The 26,813-nt window shown below is 32.2% G+C and overlaps 1 protein-coding gene and 1 non-coding gene across 2 annotated transcripts; one reads left to right on the top strand and one right to left on the bottom strand.

Annotated features, from left to right (window-relative positions):
- Positions 1–4,928: 4,928 nt before the first annotated feature.
- LOC112030737 (uncharacterized) lies at positions 4,929–9,246 on the top strand. Its single transcript, XR_010631789.1, has 3 exons — positions 4,929–5,050; positions 5,157–5,219; positions 8,939–9,246. It is a non-coding gene; the product is annotated as an uncharacterized LOC112030737 (transcript).
- A 6,151-nt stretch (positions 9,247–15,397) lies between these two features.
- LOC112030742 (uncharacterized) lies at positions 15,398–25,583 on the bottom strand. The gene is made up of 12 exons (XM_024063409.2): positions 24,725–25,583; positions 23,354–23,438; positions 23,142–23,231; positions 21,878–21,951; positions 21,539–21,623; positions 21,359–21,448; positions 20,731–20,861; positions 19,436–19,517; positions 19,305–19,352; positions 17,640–17,712; positions 17,425–17,528; positions 15,398–15,908 (listed from the first exon to the last, which is right to left on the bottom strand). Exons 1-12 carry the CDS (start codon positions 25,498–25,500, stop codon positions 15,789–15,791), a joined length of 1,758 nt encoding a protein of 585 aa, XP_023919177.1. The 5' UTR covers positions 25,501–25,583; the 3' UTR covers positions 15,398–15,788.
- Positions 25,584–26,813: the final 1,230 nt, after the last annotated feature.

Below are 26,813 nucleotides of genomic sequence, written 5' to 3'. Positions count from 1 at the left end.
ACGTACAATTTAGATTAAAATAATTTCTGCAAGTTGTAGATTTTACCATCAAATAGAAATAAAATTAAGAGATATTACTTGGTGCTTAAAGTGCAGCTTATGATATGATAAACAATTTATAGTCAATTCATGAATGTTTTTAGATGGTGGAGTTGAGGCATGGACCAAATTACTATCTTGAGACAATACACGTCGTCTATGGGATTTTCAGCGTAGTAGACTAACAACATTAGCATGCCACGCCCAGGATACAACAACCTAGTCACCTTGCTAATTATCCTTACAAGCCTAAGATATAAAGATTTCCCACCCGATCTAATCAAGTCAGTTGTGGGTTGGGCACAATCCAAACCTGTGGACAGCCTTAATCACTAACTACCGCATTCGCATACGATCAAAGAAATAATCTTTTTTTTTTTTTTTAAATATATTCTTATGATTTTTATTTTATTTGTAGATTGTGGAAAACCAACTAAATAAATAATTTTTTAAAGATAACAAAGATGCAAATGATAAGAAAATTATTCTAATAACCGTGGACAATGTTCTGCATCAAAGAACAAAAGAAATCAATGAAAATTGTTCCATATATAGTCACTTAAAATAAAATTTAGAAAGATATATCAACTTAACCTTTTTTTTAGACCCACCCATCACATGTGTGGAGGAATTGACGAACTGTCTAGCAGACCTAAAAAAATTTCTAGTATCTTCCCAATTATTACTCTTATAAATATATATAACTCATTAAGTTAAAAAATATATATTTAATATATCTTTTCCAAAAAAATAGATAAGTTTATATAAATAATTAATGCATTATTTTTTGCTCTTATTTTAGTTCATTAAATTAAAGCATATTCAAGATACATGTTTCTAAACAATAGCTAAGTCAATTATTTAATATAAGTTTTCTTCATCATTTTCCCCCTTTTTTTAGGATTAAAAAAAAAAAAAAAGACTCTCTCCCTTTTTCTTTTTCTTTTTTCCTTTTGTTTTTTTCATTATTTTGCATTTGGAGGATAAGAGATATCAGATATGGACAATATTTTTTATATATAAGAAAATATGATTGCAGATTTTGTAGTTGAGAGTTAGAGCTCCATATTGCATTTGTTTTTGTTATCTATGAAATATAATTTTTTTAAAAAAATATTTTTTCTTATTATTATAATAATTTTCTTATATTGACTTGTATAATTTATGCATAAATACGTTACTCTTTCAATTTAATTTTATTTATAGAATTATTTTGGTCCCCCTGAATATTTTTTGGTTCCGCCGTTGTATCTTCTTGATCTTTATTAAGAAATGAATAATATTTGCACCTTAACTTAGATCTTTTACTTTCTCCAAAAAAAAAAAAAAAGAACTTAGATATTTTATATGAAATTTAATGATTAATTATTTCATGCCTCATTTTTCCAATACCTTGTACATTGGGCTAAACTGTGAACCTATTCATTTATGCTTAACCTATACTTTTTTTATATGGAGTTTCAACCTATCACATCCATTTCTAGCAATTTTGCTCCTGATCATTAGACTAAGATATCAATCAGTTTTTTGTGTAGACTGAAATTGAATTTCAGATCTCTTATTTAATCATTAAAGACTTTATCAGTTAAGTTAATTGAAACCTATACTTTTGAGCATGCTTATCTATGATCATATGCATTCAATTTTCGTGCTTGTACCCATAAATAAAATAAAATAAAATTTCCATTCCCATATGTAGGATTGGTTGGTTGGTACGACACCAACAACATAATAATTATAATATTTAATTCAATCTTTGTTAATGTTTAAAATTTTCAATAGATTACGGTGCCCATTAACAAATTTTTTTGATAGCTTTTCGTCTTTTTTGCAGGTTTATGTCAATTAAAAAAAAAAAAAAATTTAAGCTATAGGACCAGCTTCATAGAGAGAAAAAAATATATTAAAATAAACTATGAGGCTATTTTATAGTCTTTTTTTTTTTCATTTTTTTAATTTTTTTATTAAGTGAGACCCACATTAGAAAAACCTTAACAATCACCGTACGGTGCTTAATTGTAAACATTTCCCATAATTTCTTTTTTTATGCTTTAGGACTTTAAGGTTTTGACAAAAACGTGGAGGCGTTTTGAACGGATAAGTTAATGTATACAGGCACAACTAAGCTGAGCCGATGTCATGGAGCTCGTGTCAAAAACAAAGAGCATTTCTCTATTTGTATCCGTCTTTTGTCACTTATTTTCCACTTTTAATGTGGATATTCAAAAAATTTCAAAAATTTGACTATAATTTGATTTTTGAGTATACATAATACTTCGCATACATGAAAAATAAATGAATTAAAATTCCCTTGAAAGTTTACCGTTCAACAAATTATATATATATATACATATTTTTTTTGCTATCAACAAATTATATAATTTTTGGTTTCCATCAATGGTATTAATGTATCATACCCCAACTTCTGACTAGAATGCACATAGATTTGAACATTTCACTTTACTTTTGGTAAGTAATAGTATTTTACTTGTAATGAAGATTATGGTGCATTTGGATAGGCTATTACAAAATGGCATTTTGAGTTTAAAATAAGTATTTGTAAAAAAGAAACTATACATAGTTGCAAAATGGCATTTTGAGTTTAAAATAAGTATTTGTAAAAAAGAAACTATACATAGTTGCTATTGCGAAAAAAAATTTTGAATTTTTAAAATGTGCTTTTAGGCTCATAAAATGCCTAACCAAATGAACTCTAAGACTTGGAAATGTATTGAGGGTACGGTTAATGACCTGCTGCTAGTTCGGTACCATCCAAATTTCCTTTTCGTATATCTTAAATGCATTGCAGGGGACCATCCTAGCTAAAAATGGTTGTTACAAAATGAGGACTTGTTTAGCTTCCTATAATATACATTCATAGTCTTTTCTAAGTAAAAATTTAATAGGGGACCATCCTACGTAAAAATGGTTGTTACCAATTGAGGATTTGTTTAGCTCCTTGTAATATACATTCATTAGTCTTAAATTTTAATAGTATATATATATATATATATATTAAATGTTGCATTAACTTTGTAGGTTAATTTTGCATCACATATTCTATCTATATATATATATATATATATATATATTTTTCTTTTTTTAATTGTGCTAAGTGGGGGGGGGTGTGGGTTGGAGGAGGGGGCAAATAGTTCTTCACTTGGTAACCTCTGTAATTTTTGTTACATCATTTAATTGTGCATGTGTCACTAGGACTTGCTTTACAGATTACTGTCAATGCACTAGTCACAAATTGCGATATTATACCTTAGGTATCTCAAGAAATAGAGGTGGACTAAGGATTTGGAAAGTATTAGGGTGGGTATAAAAATAACTGTATCCATAGACCAAAAAAAAAGCTGCACTTTATAGTGAGAAATAAAACATGGAGAACTGAAGAAGATATTGTATTGGTTTCAGTGTGTGTTTTCCTAGTCACACTTTAGACGTGTAATTGGTCTGGTCTGTTTATTAGTTAGAGAAGAGAAATAAAACCCTTGTTGCCAAAGCAAAATGATGGGGATGGTTCCATCTTTTAAACCTACCTTGCATTGCAATCATTTTTGCTAATAAACTAAGCGAAGAGAATGCTCCATCATTCTTCAAGAACAATTGGAAGAAGTCCCTACAAAATCCCTACTTAAGAGGTAAACTGTGCTGGAAATCAGATGTGAAAAAGGGATTTAAAGTTAGTGGGTACTATCAGGTTCTGCTTTGCAATAGTGATCAATCATTTCCTTGGGGAAAATTTGATGATTGATAATTCATGGAGAAAGAATGTTTGGATTTCGGATTGGTGTTATATGTGCAAACGCAAAGGTGAATCAGTAGATTACCTATTACTAAACTGCTCTATTGTTACAGACTTATGGTCTGAGGTGTTGGGTTTTTTAGAATTTGTTAGATGATGCCAAAGACTGTTGTCAAGTTGCTAGCTTGTTGACAAGGACATTTTGGGGTTTGGGCCCCTCATTGCTTGATATGGTGCTTGTGGAGGGAGAGAAATAAACAGAGCTTTAAAAATGTAGAGAAAACTATGGCTGAACTCAAATTATTTTTCTTTAGAACTTTTTGGATTGGGTATCTGTTTTGCATAGTCAGTCCTCATGGTCTGTTAATGATTGATATATGTACTTTGTGTGATTGATTGTATGGTTCCCAGCTGTATACTCCCTGTATACTTGGGTGACTCTATTTGTTTATATCAATAAAATTTCATTACTTATCAAAAAAGATTGATTCTTTTGCTATCAGTTAGTGGTGGACCAAAGCAGGGGGAGATTGCATTATTAAGTAAAATTCCTAGACTTACTGTAGAGTAATGATAGCTATTAAAAATTCCAATTCTTCAATTATTGTAATATTAAAGTTGAAAGAAAACTTTTATGAAATGCTTGTGTTGTGTGTCATATCAGTAAAGTTGAAAACAGCCCTTTGACATTGATCTTGAATCCACAACCTCACCCTCCACCTTATTATGAGGGGAGGAGGTGCTATTTGAGTTGGAGCCCATTGGCTAGCACTTCCCTGGTGTATCTCAGAGATTTGGTGATCCTGCTATTATCATGTTTATGCAACAGGAGTCCCTTTATTGTTAGCCCCTGGTCCAACCATCCAAGTGGCTAGTGGGTCAAAAATTTAAAAAGTAATTGAAAAACATGGTCTGTATTATAATTATGCCGTGCACGTATCTTTATTGCTATAGCTTGATCAGCCAAAACAACCCTCTTTGCATGAAAGTAATTTTTGGGGATTAAACTGGGTAAAGTGGAGGTGTATCTTGATCAATCTTGGTACCAGGAGCTCATTTATATATATATATATATATATATAACCTTAAAGTAGTGATTAGTCTTCTAGTGGACCTTCTATGCATCAATACAAATACATTACTACAGTTCCACATAGTTTCTGAGTCCTGCTTCTTTTTGTGCAGGCTGGTACATCAGTGGATGACTTTTTGAACTCTTTGGGTCTCGAAAAGTATCTTATTACTTTTCAAGCAGAGGAAGTATGAAGATTTTTCCCACTTGTGTTTTGCAAAATTCTCTACTATATTTGTTGTTTTCTATCTCTACTTTCAGGCTTGACTTAACTTTACCTTTCGGTTTCTGGAGGTTGACATGACTGCCCTAGTACACATGACTGATGATGACCTCAAGGCTCTAGGCATACCAATGGTAAACCCAATGAAACTTGGCCCCAACATATGTAGTTTAATGTTGCATTTCTTTTGTCTTAACATTGGATTTGTGGAACTTCTGATAGCAATCACCCAAACAAAGAAGAAGAGGAAGAAAATGTTGGATTTGTGGCACATCTCATATATCTATGTTAGGAAGAGTACTTAAATTTTGACTTCTCCCCTGACCATCTTTTTTTAAGACAAAGAAGAACAGGTGTTGGTAAAAGCGCGCTTAAGCGCAAAGTGTGAAGCCCCAAGGCTCTAGTGCTTTTTGCCTCTAAAGCAAGGTGCATTCAAAGAAGTGTGCTTTAGGCACGCTTTTTTGCACTTTTTCAAAAAGCTCAAAGTGCGCTTTTTGGCGCTATTTATATTTTTCAAAAAAATAAACCAATATGGAATTAAAACTATAGGATCTTAACATTATTGATATAAACCTTTGATTTGGCATATTTTTTGTGTAACTTATTGTCCTGAAAGGATGAAACCCACAACCCCCTAGTTCTTCTCTATTTTTTATTTTTTCTTGGTTATTTCTCCCGGAAATAGTAACCCACCCTTGCTTCTTATTATTATTATTATTATTTTTTTTCCCTTTTGAATATCTGCTTGGTACCAATTACCATACTGCTATGTCCTGAAATTCTTAGCTAATTCATGAAAAAAAAAGTATGATATAATATATTTGTGGTAATTCTTTAGTTACTTTATTAGTTGTTGAACATAGCATTTAGAGTTATATTGACTAATCTCTATAGACTTATTAACTGATTAAATTATTAACTAATATTGGCATTTAGTCATAGGGCATTATGGCCAATGGAGATTTAAGAAAGAATATGACATGGAAGTAGTCATAACTAGCTGATCCAAAAAATAAAAAATGACTTGACTTGCAATTTTTGTGTTAAAGTTGCAAAATTTGGGATTAGATAAATGTTATATGAAATGTATAAAATGTTTTATTTCATTTTACATGATAATTTGATCATTTGATTGTTGTATTGCCCATTAATAATTATTTTTAAATTTATTAATTTTTTAAAAAAATGTACGCTTCACTTCAACTTCGCACTTTGTGCCTAGGCTCCAAGAGGCCTCTGTTCTGTAGTGCTCTTCACACTTTTACCAACACTGAGAACGACTTTTCAAAATTATTCTAAATAAAACCTAATTTCAACCTGCAAAATGGGTTTACCATTTTGAACCCCACCACTTCCCTGCTATCTACCTATAAAAAAAGAAGAAGTAATTTTGTAAGTAATAATTTTGGAAGTGAAAAGATCGTGGTGAACTAACCCAGACCCAAGTCTTTATTCCTGCTGAAATCCCTAAGGTCCCTTACCACTTGTTTTTCAAAACTGTTTTCCAGCAGCAGTAACATATCATCCAAATGATTAGAAGTGCAAACCCATCTATCCTTTGTCACCAGTCAACTGATTCTTTATAAAGGTTCTTGTAAAGTGGATTCAAATATGTAACTTGTAGACCAAGGTACTAACACTATTTTTATGTGCCATCCCAGCATTGTAATTTAGATTGGAGAACAAAATTTCAAATTGGATTTCTTTGTTTTCTTCTATTTTTTCTTTAGGTTTTGGGTTTCAGTTTGACCCCCCATAGCTCTGGACCTTTGAGTTGTTCTCTCACAGAAACCAGATTTGATGTCAGGTTCTTCAGTTTTTCTGAGTTGATCTGGGTTGACCACTATCTGAGTTATGTCACATCTTGTGTCCCTATGGAAGCATGAATTTTCTGCATGAGCAGAAACCATATGTTGAATCATTGATTACAACTGCAAATTCTAAAATAATTTTAACTATACACATGAACTAAATTCATTTATAGGTGGAACTATCAGTACTAATTTCAGTAATATCTAGGGTATATTAGTTAGTGGTTGGTTCTAAATTCTAAAGATAATTAATCACATTTCTCTAAGCTGGTAGTTGCATTACTTTACTAAATAACTTATTTTTTCCTGTCAACTATTTTAGAAAGAAGATAAAAGCAGAAAAAATATTTGAACGAACTTCAAAGTAAAAGTTTTTAGAAGTTGAACATCTTGTCATAAACATAATGACAGATTTATTGTTAATCTCAGCATGCTTTGAAGGCTGTTTCAGAGATCAACAATGTTTTTTTAAGAGCGATGCTTAGGGTACTATAAAAGTTACAAATTGAGGTGACTGTTTACTGTTGAGTTGTCAAGCTGTGTATAGAGTGAGTCCCCTGAATTTGGGTACTTGAGGTGCACAGACAGTAGTTATCACTTATTACATTTATATTATCTCAATTTCTCAAATGACTGTCAGTTTGTAATTGTGTGGTAGTAAAATTTGTACCCCTACAATTGCCTTTTTTCTTAAGATGGATAAGTCGAAATATAAGGAAAAATCACTTTTAAAAAAAATCTATTTCAATCCTACTTCCAGGTCAGATGGGATGAGAGAGAGAAATATTTGAGCTGGGTTGGGTAGTACAGGACTGCACACTACGTGACTTGCCTAGAGCGTATTAAGATGGATAAATGAAAATACAAGGAAATATGGGATTTGAATTGAGGAAATTTACTTTAAAATTGAAGTGGCCTCTATTGATGAAAAGATGAGGGAGTCACATGAGATGATTTGGTCATGTGTACAGGAGTGATTAATGCACAAGTGTATAGTTAGTTGATTTGAGTTGAAGTAATGAAAAAAGATAGAGGATGACCTAAATAAATAACTATGGTAGAAGTAGTAGAAAAGGACATGTCAATAAAGAGGTTACAAAGAGTATGATTTCGGATAGAATAGAATGGCTAAGAAGAATGCATGTGGTTGACCTTGATTAGTCTATTGAAGATCCATAGTTGACTCCAAAATTTTTGGAACTAAGATTTGTTTTTTGTTGTTGCCATTCAGACAACTGTCAAGTTTTTGACAGTTGAGGCTCCTATGCAGGGCACATTCTCCAACCTAATGATCCTACCCTGATTATCAGTAGATCTTTTCCATTAGAATAGGAGATAATTTTTGGCGCCCGTGGTAAGGGGGGAGGTTTTTGGTTCTCAATATTTTCTTGGGGTTGTGTTGTAGCATCTGCTAGTTTTGTTTTTTAGAATAACTCCAAGTATCAGTTTGGATAAGTCTTTCTGACTTTCGTATTTAGCATTCTTGTCAAGATTAATTCTTTCAGATTGAGCTATATTGATGATGTGGTTTGTCATCAGAAATTATTGATTCAGTAGAACATAGAATGTATTATTTGACTGAACTCTGCCTAGTACTAAGTTGCAGCTGGCAATGCTTCTTATCCCCTTCTTCATTTTGGTCATTTTCCTTTGCCATTTTCTACACACAAAGATCTATTTGTCTGATCAGTCACATGCTAATGCAGCAGCCATGATCTTTTGCCACGTCTATCCAAATTATTACAGATAACTTTATCCAATCTTTTCACCCATAGGTGGTACCTTTTTGTTATTACAATGCCTTATTGTGAAATTCTTTCCTCTTTGTACAGTTGTATTATGTGTTTATGCTAATTGTTGCAGGCAATTTTAAAGTTCAAAATCTAAGAGAATGTCGTCATTTTTGTTCTGTTAGGCTCGTTGGTGATCAATCACATGTTATTACTATTATTCTTATTTTGTTCTTTTCCTATTGGCTGAAGTGTGGCTTTTTTTTTTTTTTTTAATATCAATTCCTAAGGTTTGATTCGGTTTGGTTTCAGGGTCCAAGAAAGAAGATAATTTTAGCTTTGGAATCCAGAGCCTGACATAAGAGAGGGGAGCCAGTTATTTTCCGGATGTGTTCCATGTATCATTATTTCGGTACAACAATTGCATGTTAGCAGGCCTGTTTTGAATGCTCAAGTCTGCATAACGTTTTTCCCCCCTTTTTACTGCCTGTATTGCTGAAAGTTGCTTAACCAAGTGCATTATTGATGTCAAACCGATGTGAAATTGTTAGCTTGCAACAGAGGTAGAAGTTCTAATGTAATGATTTACTGCTTTTTATGAAGCTGTCTTTTGGACTTAATTTTGCACTGAGAGAGAGAGAGAGAGAGAGTGCTTAAAAAGTCCACTCAAAATAGAGTTTGAGATGTGATGTACTACAGACCAAATACTAGACTGTGATATCACCAAGCCCAATGTGCTATCACCATTCTGACCAAAATGGGTTAAACGGATTAAGCGTTAATTGCATCCACTTTTATATCATGGGAGTTGGGTCCGCTGTTTAGATATAGATATAGATGGATGGATAGATACCCGAGAATGAATTTAAAAGTTGCTAATGTGATCTGGATTCATTCTGTAATCAGAGTTTGCACAATATAATTTTAGGTCTAAGTCGAAAATTTTAAATTGATTTTGTATTAATATTTAACTATTGCTTAAATAATATTTAGTATATTAAGAATCAAATTTTTTTTTTTATTGTTTTATATTTTTTTAATATTTAAAACTCATTATTCTTGAGGTTTAATATGACTAATTCACCTTATAAGGATACTATAAGTTTTATTGTATAGGCCTTACTGACATTAATATTAAAAAGTTTATTCAAACATTCATTATTTAATGATTATTAGAACTAATTAGCACTTTTTTTTTCACTTAATGGTGATTTGATTGGATTACTATTATTCTATATATATATTTGAAAAAAATGCTAAATTACAACAAACTTTACTACAAAAGCTTATAAACTAATGTGGAAAAAAATTGTGATTGGTGGCATTTCAACTAAGGTTTTGAATTCTATTTTGAAGGCCATTCCGAATTTATTATTGGAAAGAAATATTCCATTATTGATGTATTGTTTCAAATTATAGACAGTATATAATATATATATATATATATATATTGCATTATATCTAATTAAGCAACACAAAATTTTATATATGATATGAGAATAAAATTAGTCAAATGATGAATTTGGTCTTCAACATTTTTAAGAAGAAAATCTAACATAGTTTGGAAGAGTTCAAAATCTAGAATTTGTCCGAAACACCGGAATAGAACAAGGGGGCATAAGTGCACTGGATGTGATTAGTGACACAACAATTTGTAATATCTATATAATAAATTTTATAGTATTACAAACATAACTCAATTGTTTAGAATCTCTTAAAAAAAGAGGAAAAAAAAAAGTACAAGTCGCTTATTTATTTATTTATTTATTTTTAAAAAACACTTATTTCCTCATTCGGGGCCCTAGTCCGAGGCCTAGGGTGGGGAACAAGAACTTCTGACAAGTAATATACAACTCATTATTATTTATATATATATATATATATATAACGCTTATTTCCTCATTTGGGACCTAGGCCATGGGCTAGGGGGAAGTAGGGGGGAGCAAGAGCTTTTTCTATGTAATGCATTTCTAACTGCAATGTTGCTGAAAAATAATTAGAATGTGAAACGAAAGATATTGAACCATTTGTACTACTTCGTGATAGTCCCTATTGAATTTTGGATATATATATATATATAGTGATTAATTTAAACTAAATATCACTTATCTATTGTCAAGAGTTTTATAGCTAAGGAAAGGAGTGTTGTTTGATCTTTTTATGAGTAGGTTCAAGATTCGAATCCCCCACACTCAATTTGTAACAATTATTGAAAACTAAATTAAAATTTAAAATATATATATGAGAGTTGGAGTTAGTGTGACACATGGTATATGCAATCACATATTTTGCCAAGATTTTACAATTAGAAGTTCGGTTTACCAAATAAATTTGAAACCTAAAATAAAAGTAAAAATAATAAGAGTAGTAATGTTACAGACACAAACTATTTTACAACAATTTTACAAACTACTGATGTGGCTTTAGTAATTTTTAAATAATTATTGATAAATATAAATGTGATGTTACTAGTGGATACATATTAGAATTAATAAGAATTTGTCACATCAATAGTTTGTAAAAATATTATAAAATAGTTTGTGACTATAGCATTACTTAAATCATAATAATAATAATAATAATAATAAACTAATTTTGAATGCTAAGGAAATCAATATTAATCATAAATCCAGGGAAATTACTCATCTTGAGTATGGCCGGTCATATTCTGAATGATACTCCTTTGCTAGCTGCTAGTTTATGTTTCTGTTTCTTCTCTCATTTTAAAAGATCATACAACCCCGTTGCTGGAGGTTTGGTTTGAATCCATTCCATGCTTGATGATATAGCTCTTGTAACTTGTGACTTTTTTGTAGTCTTTTTCAGTATCTTTTTCTAATAAATTTGGCCTTTGGGTCTGGATTTTCCAAAAAAATAAAAAATATTAATGCCCAAACTCCTTAGGACTCCCAAAAATCCGATTCCTAACACATAAAGATATACTAGTAGATAATTGGTTGGTTATTAATGGTTATTTTTGAAAATTTTTTTAATGTCGGTTAATGGTTATTAAAGAGGACAAAACATAAATTATAATAGGAAACGGATTCCGAAAAGAAATAGGATTAGAACATATATAAATTAAACACGACTTGCTATGCTACTCATCAGATTCTTAAAGTCTTTTTTAACTTTTTACCAACTTCATTCTGATTTCTTAGTTTGAAGATGGCGTCTACAACAACTCTGAATTCGAATCCTTATAATGATCACGATGTCTATATCTGTGCATCCCTTATTCCTCTCCCGAGGGACAATGAATCCCATATCGACATCAACTACAAAGTCATCACAAACTTATCGGATGCTGAATTTGCAAGGAACCAGACATATACTAGAGAACAGCCATTCGACCCAATCAGCTTGCCATGCGACCTGTTAACATCCGAAGGTGGCAATAACCCATCATGGAATATCATATCAAGAATGATTTCTGACATTAAAATCTCGTCGCAAAGGCTCCACTGGAGAGAACAAGAACAAGGTGAAGGAGTAGTCTCATCATCATCAACAATGCCAGTACCTTGGACAGTATTGAATGATGTTGACGATTTGATCAAGCACATACTTGATTTTGCTCAATCCTTTGTGAAGAATAATAATAATAAGAAACAAGTTGTCATGGGGATGATGCTGTCAATTACAAAGGAGATAACTTTGCCACACCATGAGTTTGAATGGAGCAGAAACAAGTTAGAACAAACAGATAAGTATCTTGACATGTTTAGATACATGCTACGTGAGGAGGCTAGAAGGGGTTCTAGGCCTATAGATTTGGACTCACTTTGGCTGCTCGAGGAGGTGATTTTTAAGGATACTGATGATGACTGGGTGAGTGAACCAACATGTGCGGTTTGTTTGGAGAATTTCTTGATAGGGTCTAATGTCACAACCATGCCTTGCTCTCACATCTTCCACACAAAATGCATTCTTAAGTGGCTCGCGAGAAATCATGTCTGCCCTTTGTGCCGTTTCGAGTTGCCAAAGTTAAAAGCTTTGGGGCGTGCTTAGTCACTTTTTTATTTTATTTTTTTGAATAGGTGTTTAGTCTATTTTTTTTTTAGTGCAAAAAGTGGAGAATATGTCTGTAATTTTTGTGATATGTTACTTAGATTTAGTAGTTCTTTGCTGTCTATCTTGGTCCTGTAATTAGCTACATATAGCTAGTGTTCGAAGCTTTTTTCAGGCGTGGTCCCAGCTGTGTATTTAACAAACGAATGGAGATATAAAAAAAAAAAAATTGATAAACATGATACATTAAAAATAAAAAAGAAGTGAAGGAAAAAAAGAGTTGATAACAATGATAAAGCTTTTGTGTATATCCTAAAAATCGATAAAGCATTAGAGGAAAAGTTTATAACAATTAAGTTGCTATTTTATTCCCAAAAAAAAAAAAAAATTGTTGTTTTATCCCAAAAAAATTGCTAAAATTTCATGTAGCTACTTGGTACATTTACAGCTTTTAAGCTCAACTATGCAATTTGGTGTAGTTACTTGACACAATCACAACTTCTAAACACAACTTTTATTTTATATATATCTGTGTGTGTGTGTGATAACTATCAAGAGGATATGGGTTGAGCTTGTGTTTAGTGGCCAGTTCCACTGGGCATGTTGAGATGCGGCTACGTGTCCAATTTTGGACATGTGTCTGTATCCTAACGTGTCCAGTGGAACTAGCCACTGGACAGAAACCTTTCCCGAAAGATACCACTTATGTCTCTCATAAAATATAATCTCATATTTTAATTAAATTGAATTAAAAAAAAGAAGACAAATAGACCATAAGTAATTTAATTTCATTTTTCTCCACTTTTATTACTACTTTCTCCATTGCTATGCGTTCTTTTTGAAAAAATTATTAAGTACTCTCAAAATACAATGACGTGATATTCCCTCATCTAACATTTATAATGGATCTCATCATGAATTAATAAGTAAAATCTACTATAAATGTGATAGAAAATACACCACGTCACTATGTTTTGAAAGCACCTATTTAATTACTCGTTTTCTTTGGTTTGGTCCTTTTGGAAGAAAAATTGGGAAAGATGAGATAGGTATGGGCTAGCTTGGGTTTACCTGAGGACAGCTAGACAAATAAGTTCAGGTTTAAACTTGGTACCCATCAGAAAACTATTTCTTACATGTATGGCAGGTTTTTATACAATTTTTTTTGGAAGTAGGAACCTAATAATAATAACAATAATAAAAAAAGTGTTCTTTGAAAAATAAAAATCATGGTCAATTAATTTTATCCTATTAAATCCTCAATACGACAATAGAAAATTTTTCATTTTAAATAAGTAGACGGGTAGCAATGTTTGAACATGATAAGATTTTTGTACGTTAGGATTTAATGTAAATGGATTCATGTCAAAGCAAGTTGACAGGCTTCAAAACGATTAATAAATTGGTCAATTGCAAGTTGACCTACTTGACTTACAATTAACCTAAAATGATTTGTTCATATGTGTGTGTCATTTATCTAACATAAATTTGAATTCTACCAAAAAAAAAAAAAAGTAATTAAAAGAAATTTAATAGTTATATTGATAAATTCTTTGTTGAAACTCTAAACTCCTAACCCTTTACCCAAAACAAAGAAATTTAAAAACTCTAGTTTCTTTTTATTTTTCTAAAATTGTGTATTAAACTGGTTAAAATGGATTATATCATGTCAACCTACTTCCCAAATAGTTCGAATTTTATAAGAATGCTAAAAGTCCACTTTTACACCCTCCAATAATATTGCACCACATCCGATTTTAACAAACAGACAATTAGATGCTATCACACACGATCACACTTCTGCTACTAGAAAATTAAAACTCAAGCCGGACTTCTTCCTCTACAAGCTGCCGAAGATCTGCCAGGAGATTTCACTGTCGACATAAGAGCCTGTAAGCTTTCATTGACGACATAAGAGCCTATAAAAGACGCCGAAGCCGTTGTGGACATCGTGGTTCTAGGTCGAATCTGGATGTTTTGGTATTAACCCAACATTCTTGTCCGTTATTCCAAAGAAACACCGTAAAATTCAGCCAAGAGAGGAAAAACAATGACGTTTTTCTCTGATCCTCTATCTCCGACAACTTGTACAGACAGTACAAGTAACAGGAAGAAGGTTGCTTTGAGTTTTAATGGCTGGAAGCGTGAACGTGCGTGGCAGCATCTAATCTCTTCTTCTTAAAAATTTGATGGGCACAATATCATTGACGGGTGTAAACTGGACATTTACACCACATACTTATTAAATTTAATATCCTTAATAAAAAAAAAACTATGTTAGAGTTGGGGTATTTGGACACGATTATTAAAAGAGTCTAATTAGAGTTGAATATCCTTACCTTGACACAACACAACACAACACAAACACAAGTTACACTACCCTCTTAACACAAATTACCACCCTTGTAAGGGATAAATTATACTTACATTTACATTATATTTTCTAGTTAAATCATTTTTTTTGTTAAATAAATTAAATAATCTTTTTTCTTTTATTAATGAACATTTTTATAAATAATTTGTGCTCAATATTTATTCTAATCTTGCCCTCGCCCAAACCAAAATCTTGGCTCTGCCACTGAGTTAAGGCAATGAGAGATAAGGGTTCAAATCACAGACATTGAGTCTCAAGGGATCATATTACCATTGAACCATCACTTATTCACTTTAAACCCCAACCTTAGCAAATTCAATTGCCTTCTCAGTTGTTTTCTTACTTTGATGAACATGGTACAATTTCAACTTAAATATATCAAGGAATAGGGAAGAATGACTGCATTTAGAGACTTGATTTTGTGTAAAAGATTAATCCTGAAGGATGTTACCAAAAATAAAATTATCAAACGAATGCCTTTCAATCAAAGGACCATAAGTATCACTGTCTACAGATATTTACAAAAAGACAATGGTATTGGTGTATCTTGAGCTTTGCATGTGGTTTGAGGGGAACTTACATCCGAAGAAAGGAAGAACAAACACAAGCCAAAATGCAAGAACATATAGTGCCAAATTCTTCCCGGAAGCCTATAGAGGCAGGGCAACTGTGTGCTTTTTGCGCCCAACTGGCTCCTCCTGTGCTCATTAGGCTAGCTTAGTAGCCATCCAACTATTGGAGCCTTGCTTCATGTCAACTCAGTTTTAGGAAATGATTTCAAGAATTTTTTTTCACTTCAGCCTTCCATGCTAAGTACTTTCTATTTTCTATCTTGTATCTTCTCCATTCTCTTAATGCTGCCAGGAGGACATGCATTGAAACTGGTAGAAAGAAAGGCTGTGCAAACAGGCAGCAGAAAACATTCATATATAAGATCTGGGGCCGATGGTAAAGAGTTCAAAGAATAATGAGATTAAATACTAAAAAATTCAAGAATTGTGGTCTAGTTTCAATGTGGAACCCAACGCCTTTATAAAATCAGTATAGTTATAACTGAGTCTTACTATTAAGTTTCTTTATGTTAAAAAAGTTGCTAGTCCAGTTTTAATAGAATAGGGTAAACAAGCTCTAGCTCAAATGACATCTCCCCTAAGTCCTATGCAAAGAGTGAGGTCATGTATTGGGTTAGTGTGTAACTTACCAATCAAAAAATAATAATAAAGCTCTGATAAAATAGGGTGGTTTGGTAGTTTGCATATCTTTTGTAAAAAGTTGCAATGGGGTTATAGAGGCTCATGAATCTTATTTTTAGTTTTTGAGTCCTTTTTCTGTTTGATTTAGAAGTTCTTTATTATTTTTCATTATTATAGGGATTCTGTCTTTCTAGGAAAATGTTATCTAGGAGGAAAAGGTTATTTAGGATTCCTTGTCCTTCTAAAAGAACTAACAATACCCTATAAAAGTCTCTTTGTGTATTCAATAAAGGAAACATAATGACATTGATTTTATTGAAATTCCAACAGCTAATTTTAAGGGTATGATTCCTTCTCCTACTCCTACGTAAGTGTGATTGCTTAGAAAAACCTAGGTGAGATTGCCAAGTATTTATCTTTCTTTATTTCTCGTTCTCACTGTTTTAATACCAAAACATATTCAAGATCCAATCTTCTTATTAATTAAGGCTTACATAAACCTTAAAAACCAAACCCCATTCAAGAACCCTTTAAAATCTCACAAGAAATCTAAATAATTCTTAAAGATTCTACATCAAAATTGGTATTAGAGCCCATTAAGACTTCTTTCTAGGGTCAAGATTACTTCAAGTTGCAAACAAGCAAGACAAGTCCACAATCTGAACTGTATAAAAATCTATACATGTTAACATAAAAGTTCAACAGCAGCATATTCAGCTCAGCTGAGTGCCATTTAATGTAGGTAGGACTAACTATTGAAATACATCTTAAAATTTTGGTTTACAGTAATCAACACGACCTTTTGGGAATGAAAATGGGCATTGATCCAAAAACTTCAGAAAAAGGCTTTATTTTATTTTTGTTAGCACAGATTTTTTTTTTCATTCAAATTCTTTTTATTGAAAAGTAAATATTAGCTTAAGTAGTGATATAGATAAATGATATTTGAACCCATTTAAAACTTTAGACTATATTTGTATATATATATATATGGTCATGGTTTAGCAAATATTTCTTTCCAACATATAACTATCAATCATCTGAACATAAAATATAATTCTCATCAAACCATACAGATCTCCAGCATGCAACTAGAGTATATCTGCACATATTCTACATGGACAATTTAAACATTATCAACAAAAAATTTGACCGTAAAGATATTCAAAATAAATTTCTTTCAAAAGGAGCTACAATACTCAAATGTTCAAGTAACTAACCGAATAGACAGCAAAACAATGCTCAAAGGAGTAGTAGCTGACAGAAATAATTGATGGGTGAAAGAAGGCATCTTCTGCCAGAGATCTTGCTTGCCTAGAGGACACTGACAAGGAAAGAGAGAAAACTACATATTAGGTTGCTGCAATGAGAATATAGCAGAAATCCTCAATTGAAGCTAAAGTACTACAACCTACAAGGAGCTGGAGTAACATACCAGCTGAAGCATCATAAAGTCCAAGAGAGGCATTCCTTTGAGCCAAGTTTGCTGCCTCAAGAGAATATTTTACCTTATCCAGGAGAAAACCAAAAAATAAATTAGTTCCATATGCTAGAACTGCTAAAAGTTTATCAAAACAAGAGGCATGATCTCATATACAAAAGAGCGAGACCTTTCAAGGTGTCAAGAAGAATTGGTTTGGAATAAGCTTAATCTATTATTTTTTTAGATCAGTCTTTTTGAGTCAATGTCTGTTTTGGAAACCGTTCCTTCTCTTTTCTTTTCAGAGTTTTTATTGATGTTACAGATTTATATCATAGGTTGTAGCTATTTGGGTGTCCCATTTATGTACTCCTCATGTTTTAACAATTTCTCATTTTTCTTTTAATAAAAATAAATACAGTGAAAACTCGCCAAAAGTATATATCAACTCACAGCCCTTGTCCCTTGAGTATTATTAGGATGATTTCGTAATCTTAACTTACAATAAACTCAAGGCTACATATTTATTTGGGTGTAAAATACAAAACATGAAGGCAGCAAATACAAAAAATGAAATAATGCTCATAGCATCTGGAAGTTTATTTTAGAAATCTTTTCAACAAAAGTGTATTAGATGTCTTTTTTCATAAAAATATCTTCCAACTCAAATTTATTTTCTCTGTTCTAAAAAACAAAGAACCATTTCAGAAAATGTGCACTCATGAAGGAAATAAAGCAGAAAGTCTGGAAGGAAAAAGATGCTACATTTCGTTATAGGAAGTAGACACATTCTTCCTAATAGCAAGAATTAATAACACACAATGGTAAGTTAATTAATGCACTTAAAGTCTTCTCTTCCGGCCATAAGAAAAAAGTGGCAGTAAACAAAAGACAACTGTACATGTCATGAAAATGCAGGATGGCCAAAAGATTATAGTTTGGGGATTTAAGCTAACAAAAACAGAAAGAAGAAAGAAGGGTAATAAAAGCACAAGGAGGAAGGGAGAGAGAGAGGAATAACTGAAGTGCTTAAAATAGACCTCAATAATCATGTTCTTCTAAATGTTCATTAGAACACATTGTTTACAAAAATAAATACAAAATGAAAGCAATGTCTACCGATCGTGTGCATGAAACCTAATAAAATTAAACTGTCATATTTTAGGTAGATAAATTTTTTCTATTACTCTGTTTTCAATTCAGATCCCCAACTTAATGGTTGCAATCATGGTATCTAAATTTCGGCTTGAAATATAGTATTATAACCATATTTTCAACTGTCATTTAAATGACTTGCTCACAAAGATAAACACAAAGTGGAAAATATAGTGAAGTAGTAACATAAAAGTGTACAGAAATAACTTCTAAGCAGAACATAGTTAAGCATAATCTTCATCCATTAATGCTTTCACTGTGATTCCTCTTTCGTCTCATGCGAAGGCAGAATGTTCATGTCCTTTTCCCATATACCTAATAGTGAAGTAACTTTCTCTTCAACCATTATTATAATTTTCATTTAAAAGGAAGGTCATATATTTTGCACAATGACATCGGCAATAAACCCAAATAACTGTTTACACTCCTCAATTAGGGAGCAGAACATCCACCAGTTACTTAAACAATTGCAGCAAAACAGAAATACAGAAGATCAATCAGAAAGCATTCATCTAGATAACTCACCTGTTTACCAATCTCATCCATGATAATCATCCTTGGCAGTGATTGAACCTACATGAAAAAGAAATGGGGCGTTATTACCAATACCTAAACTGAACAGAAGAAAACGAAATGGGGAAGAACTGTGAATATACCAATCTGGAAAGAGATCCAAGTGTTGTAGCACACGAATGAAGATTAAAGCATGTATGTCGCCGTGCCAGGAAATCCAATTCCCTACAGACAAATGCCCAGTAAGAATACCCTTATAGTGGATGCAATACAAACCAAGTCAATATATGGAAAGTACATATGATAATATAAGGTAAAGTTCAATCAACTATTACAAGCCTTTAAAACTCACAAAACCTTGTTTCTAGAAGACCTAAATATGCACCATACCGTATTGAGAAAAGCATAAGAAAGCATACAATTAAAACAGCAATGCATTTGTGCCACTTGGAATACTAAGATTAATACAGTCTGTCAATGTTTACGCCACAAAATTTTACATGCATAATTAAGAAGACTTGTTTTAATTAATGCTCTGTTTGTTTCAAAGTAAAATTTTACAGTGAAGACATTTTCAAGTGTTTGGCATGACTAAACACTTGAAAATGCAAACCACCACCAGCCACCACTAACCACCCAAATGCAAGCTCAAACCACCAACCACCCAAAAACCAGATCTGGAAGAGGGAAAAAAGCCAGCCATGCGCCACCACCATGACCTATCACAAACTACCAACCACCACAAGCCACCACCTAAAAATCAGAGCATTAAACCACAAATCTGAGCATAAAACCACCAGCAACCCACTAATTTAAACATTAAACCACCAAATCGGCACAAATCCGACCAAACCACTCCAAAAACCATCGAAAAGAAAGAAAAAAAAAACACTCAAAAACCTAGATCAAAAACCCAAAACCTGCAAACCCAAAAACTCAGATCGAAACTTAAAAGCCTTCGTGGCGGTGAGATCAAAAAAATGTGAGATGAAAGGAGTACACCGCCTCTGGTGGCGGTGGCAGGTTGTGGCGGGTTTGGAGGAGCTCGGCCATAGAGGCTATGCTGAGAGAGAGGAGATAGTATATCATGTTTCGGGTGTATATGCCATCTCGCTGACAGCAGCTATACACCCGAAACATAATATAATTTTGAGAGAGAGAGAGAGATGGTCAGCCATGATGGTTGTGGCTGATGAGAATTTGGGGAAGGGGATGATACCATGGCAGCATGGCTGATGAGGAGTCAGACGTAAAATGTTTTACACTTGTTTTAAGTGTAAAACATTTTTCTTGCCTTAATTTTACAGTTTGACCAGAAAATATTTTACAGTTAACCAAATTTTACAACAAAACAAACATGGTAAAATATGCGTAAGCATACAGTAAAAGTTACTCAACCCATCGTTTTAATTAGATGACAAAAGAATCATTTTCTTACCATTCTGAGAAGCCTTTTTCACTGGCTAAAAGACTGTATGTGCCGGAGGAACAAAAATAAAGATTGTCAGATTTAAGACCAAAAAGTTGTCGGAACTGCCCCATGAAAACTTCAAAAATCTTCTGCAGATCCTGTTTCAGATTAAGGATTCATCAATATTTCAGTCTTGAGAAAATAACTAAATCCCATTTGCAATGATAGAACATGAATGTCTAACCATCTCAAGTTCTTAATAAAAATCTGACGAGCTAGATAGTGCATGTTTGTATTATAAGCACACTTTCACTAATGGAGTCTCTAGCCCATTATAATTATATAACTTTATTCCTTCTCATATGTTTGTGTTTATTTTGTACTCTCTCCTTCTATTATGGTTCAACTTTTTCTTTTTCTGTAAAATTTATCTCTTGTAAAAAACATGCCACACATTTTTTCCCAAGGTGTAGAAAAATTTGTAAATCATATGTTCTGTCACTACACAGTTTCAAGCAAAAACAAGAAATAAATGGAAATTGGCAAAGGCAAATGGCATCATGCTTTGATAAACATCAACTTTTAAATTCAGAAGTCAGTTTTCAAATTATATATACAGAATACATATAAACAACTTTGAAAAAAAACATCTAACCTGGCGGGAAATTGTTTGCCTGATAGGATGCTGGCTTTCTGAATCCTTCAGACAACCTTGGGGATTCCAAACAATAACGCCTCCCCACATCTTCATCATGTCATTAGTCAGACTTAGTAACATTAGGAAATTTCACAAGAACTGTAAGTATGAAGATAATATAAAGGCATGATAACTCACAGGAGATATAAATCCATTCGTCTTAGAAATCTCTCCATTGGGCAGCTGTAGTAGAAGAGGGCATTCCTTAGCAGATGGTACGTATCTGAAAGCAAATAAAAAGAACATTGACATTGACGCTGTTAAGAATGGAAACATCTTCCTGCTACTGAGTACAGACACCCATTTTTAGAATATGGACATACATCAACTAAAGGCCACATATCCTCAGATCCTTCTATCACATGTTCAATAGATGGAAGCACATTGCAATTTTGCTCAAAGAGTTCATTTAAAAATCAGATAAAAATACTTCCATTGAGATATTAATTAAAAGGAGAATCTAGTTAAAGAATATACACCACAAATTGCAATATCTTTGACCTCCCTCCTGCTGCAATAGAAGTATCCAAGTGCCACTCATTTGAATTGACCTATTATAATAGGGCAGTAACATTAACAAAATAAAATAGAAAGAAATTACAGATATAATTCAAACTACAAAGAAAAGAAGATCAAAAAACCTCTATTGTTAAAAAAATATATATATATATACAAAACAATATCCACACATAGAGACAGACAAATAAGAAAATTGGCCCTTGCTTACATTGCACACATACTTCAATGAAGAAAATGGAGAAAGGTTTTTTAACTACAGTGACCTCATTTTTTCGGAGCAAACAAAAGGTAAGGAGATTTTGGCTTCAATTAATTTGGGTTTCTCCAAACATACAAAAAAATAACTTATGGCCAATTAACAAAATAAAATAGAAAGAAATTACAGATATAATTCAAACTACAAAGAAAAGAAGATCAAAAAACCTCTATTGTTAAAAAAAAATATATATATATATACAAAACAATATCCACACATAGAGACAGACAAATAAGAAAATTGGCCCTTGCTTACATTGCACACATACTTCAATGAAGAAAATGGAGAAAGGTTTTTTAACTACAGTGACCTCATTTTTTCGGAGCAAACAAAAGGTAAGGAGATTTTGGCTTCAATTAATTTGGGTTTCTCCAAACATACAAAAAAATAACTTATGGCCAATGCATTTTGACAAATGAATAATGAAACTCAGCACTTATGTAAGTTGATTAAACAATATAATGCTGATATACATTATGTTGCCATTGTGTCACCACACATTGCCACTATCATTATCAGTAACATCATAAAACAATAAAAGTCTCTAACTAATGCACAAATTTCTTAGGTCTTGAAGGAAAATACTCCATAAATTACTACCCCTTTAATGAAAAGTGATATGTAAGTCACCTGTTGGATCTTGAAGTAAAATAATCCATACATTACTTTCCATTTTACACTCTTAAAAGGGGAGAAAAGGTGATTTAAGGTAACCACAACCCCACCCCCCCCAAAAAAAAAACTTTTGTTTTTGGGTTCTTGTAGAGAGCAAACATGTAGGTGACTGCATTCATGCACACACACACTAAATGTACTAGGCTTTTAGATCTTTGCACCAAGAAACTTCAAGAACTTAAAAAAAAATATATTAAAGGGGGGAAAGAGAATATAGATTATTAGAAATACTCTTCTAAATTTCTATTTGACAATTAAGTCATGAGGAGTTAAAGATTTAAAGAAGCATACAAAGAAAGGAAGATCCTTGGTGCTAAAGATGTAGCCTTTCCTCTTATCGTCCCAGAAGGAAAATGAAGACTTTGGTGTATGGTATAAAACCTGTCCAGCAGGCAGACAACAAAATCAAATGACAATCAGACATGAGGACGTTATAGATAGCCAATTAGCCATAATACAAAACAATGATAAGCATTTTCTAAAAATTTTGGAACATTTATTACCTGACTTTCCGCACTGATGTTAGCTACCGGTCCTAGAGCCTTAATTATAGGGGCCAATAGTGTATCATCTATTGCTTGAAAATCCCTGCAGTAACAAGAGAATGCAAGAACAAAATGGAATAAATATTATGTGATGATAATCCTGTTTTGATTAGGTTTCCTACCATGTCAAAGATGAAAATGATCCATAAAAAATATTAATAATAACACTAAGCCCAATTCATATAATTATAACCACAGCATAAAGCAATAAAAAAATTACTCCAAATATAAATCTATCAAGAATGCAAGAAAAACTGGAATAAATATTATTTTCTGCTAAACGTGTTTTTAGTAGGTTACCTACCATCTAAAGGATGGATATGATCCAAAATAAAATTAAGTAAAAAACAATTGACATAACTTTCACCACAGCATAAAGCAAGAAATTATGACTTCAAATGTATACCCAACAACTCAAAACACCAAAACAGAGAATCTTCACTTTGAGCTGTTATCTTATTATTATGTTATCCATCAGAGATATTGAGATATTTGAGGAGATCAGCAATATTAAGATATTTGTACTGAAAGCCACAACCAAAGACATGATAAACGTCTACAAGGAAACCAGTTCAAGATTCTATTGGCTACCAATGCTTTCAAAAAAAAAAAAAAAAAAAATTTAAGGAGAAATGACTTAATATTTGTATCCAACCATGTGTTATAAATGTTTTTTTTTTTTATTCAATCAACTTAATTACCAAATTATTTTCCCTTAAAATCAAACATAACAAAAATGAAACAACTTTAACATGTCTCCAACATAAAACCCTACAAACAAAAAGTAATAATTTGGTAACTTAGACACACAACCAACGAATTTTCAAACCCACAACCTCAGCCTTCAGGCCCTTCACCCATTCTTAAGAAGAAGGAAGCGTCAATTGAACTAGAGCTCATTGGAAAACAATACCATTTTAACAATATAACTTTCAACAATGACCTCTTGATGCTTCTAACAACGACATTCAAGGTTCAAATCCCATAAATACATATAGAACATTGAATTAAAGCAGTCAAAGGCCAAGATTCATACCAATCATAAACACAATCATGTGAATTTGAATTGAGCAAATTATAGGAAATCACAACATAGACAACTTTGAATTAAAAGAGTCAAAACCCAATATCCATACCAATCATAAACACAATCATGTGAATTTGAATTGAGCAAATTATAGGAAATCACAGAATATAGACAACTTTGAATTTAAAGAGTCAAAACCCAATATTCATACCAATCATAAACACAGCATGTGAATTTGAATTGAGCAAATTATAGGAAATCACAATACAAATAACAAAAGAGTCGAAAGCCAAGATTCATACCAATCATAAACCCAATCATGTGGGTTAGAATTAAGCAAATTAAAGGAAAGCACAATCCTCCCATCAGCCCCAACAGGCATAAACTCCCCATGAATGAACCCTTCCTCCTTCCCACCATTCACAAACACCTTAACAAACATCTCCGCCACCCTCTCCGCCGCCTCCACCTCCGAAACCCTCCCCACAACCCATCCATGCCTATATTTCCCCACCACCCCCTTCACCTCCTCACTCTCCCCTTTCACCACCACCACACTATACAACTTCTCACCACCCAACACACCCGCCAAAGCCTCGTCAACACTCTCATCGTCACCGCCAAAATCGACGGCCCCGATCAAGGACCAAATTGGACCAGAATTCACGAGCTTTACCGATAAAGTACTGCATTGCGAGGTTGTGTTGGAGGTCAACTTGGTCAATTCGTCAAAAATCAAAGACTCTAGGGTTTCCGCGTTGGAATTGTTGAAATTTACGAAGATTGCTTGGAAATGGCAAGGGAATGAAAGCGAGGGGCGGTTGTTGTTTGATCTGATTTGGGACGAGAGGGAATCGATTTCGCGAAAGGGAAGCGGAGCGCGGTGGATTTCGACGGATTTGTAGAGGAAAGGGAAAGCGAAGATGAAAGAGACGAGGACTGAGAGAGTGAGAGTGAGACGCTTGAGTCCAGGTTTGGCTTTTCGAATGGTTGATTCGGATGGTTGGTGTGTGTGTTGTGGTTGTGGTTGCGGTTGTGGAGGTATTGGATTTGGAGGTTCTTCGGAGATTTCCGCCATTGTTGAAGTGAAAGAAGCTTCTTTGTTTTTTGAAGTTTGAACTCACACAAAAGTGTGACTGTCTATAATGGCAAGAGAGAGCCTATTCTTCATCTCTATAATATTTCTAAAGCTTCCTAAAAATAAATAAAATTATTAATTAATTAATTAAAGAAAAAATTACTCCTCTAAATTTTTTTTAATAATTATAGAAATTAAGAATGAAAAATGTTTTCATTGTTTGATTACATATTCTTTATATTTTTTAGTAAGTATACTAATTCTTGTGCAAATTAAATTTTATTTGCTATTGGATCAATAAAATTCATATTTTATGCATAATTTTATATATAAAAACTTAAAATTTAAGCATCTGAATGATGATATGGCTATTAATATCAAATTATCTTAAGATTTTGAAAACATGTCAAGTGTAAGGAAAAAAAAAATCAATGAGAGATTTGTTAAAAATTACATCTAATAAAAAAAAGATTGAATAGTATAAATGTATAATATAGTGTGAGACAAGCAAAGTTCGCTCATGCTCTTCACCTATTTGATATGGAAAAATTTATGCTAGATAAGAAGATTTTGCCAACCCTATATAGAATAAATTGATTATTTTTTTTCTTATAAAAAATGATTATTTTTTTTAACAAGTTGTTACTAATTAAATATAGTAAAATGCTAAAGCATGTTACAAATTTTAGTGCAAACTACTTAGAAACCAACTCGGAATAAATGTGATTGATCATTGGTGTCACTTTAACAATATAATAAATTTCCATATCAGTTTAAATGTTTAATTACTTTATATTTAATTTTAAAAAAAAACCAATTTTGTAAAATCTATGTAATCAAATTTGCAATATTTATAATATTAAAATTAAGAGTGATAAAAATTAAAAACAAAAACAAAAAAAAATTAATTGTAGTTGATTTTTATCTCCTTACTAAACAAATCAGTTGCTTAAAGCCTTATAGCAAATAACATATTTGTAGTAATAATAATAATAACAAACAATTCATTTTATGCTGTTTTATTTTAATTTTTAAGTGCCTAGATAGGTTAAGCTTAAAGCCATAAAACAACAATACTTCAAGGAGACGTTTTTTTAAGGATTAAAATTGTAAAAAATTCAATTGTATTTTTTTTTTAAAATTTATAATAGGTAAATATTATTATTACTTCTTTTTTTTTTCTTTTTTTTTGGGATAAACAGGTAACTATCAATTTTGATATTGACGCAATTGTCTTCTTGGTTGTAATATGCAGAATCAAGGTTAAATTCTAAATGTAAGATATAATCTTATTTAGATGCCATAATAAAAGA

This window comes from Quercus suber, unplaced genomic scaffold (assembly GCF_002906115.3).
Source record: "Quercus suber isolate HL8 unplaced genomic scaffold, Cork oak 2.0 scaffold_242, whole genome shotgun sequence".
NCBI lineage: Eukaryota > Viridiplantae > Streptophyta > Magnoliopsida > Fagales > Fagaceae > Quercus > Quercus suber.
The sequence above is the reverse complement of the archived record's forward strand: the minus strand, read 5'-3'. Positions and strand labels throughout refer to the sequence as shown.

Excerpts from the sequence above, each read along its gene's own strand:
- LOC112030742 (XM_024063409.2), bottom strand. The coding sequence starts at position 25,500 with ATGGCGGAAATCTCCGAAGAACCTCCAAATCCAATACCTCCACAACCG. Across the intron at positions 21,624-21,877 it reads AAGATATTGCAATTTGTGGT|ATACGTACCATCTGCTAAGG; the intron begins GTATATTCTTTA and ends ATTTGCTTTCAG. Across the intron at positions 19,353-19,435 it reads TTGGATCTCTTTCCAGATTG|GTTCAATCACTGCCAAGGAT; the intron begins GTATATTCACAG and ends TTTTTCATGTAG.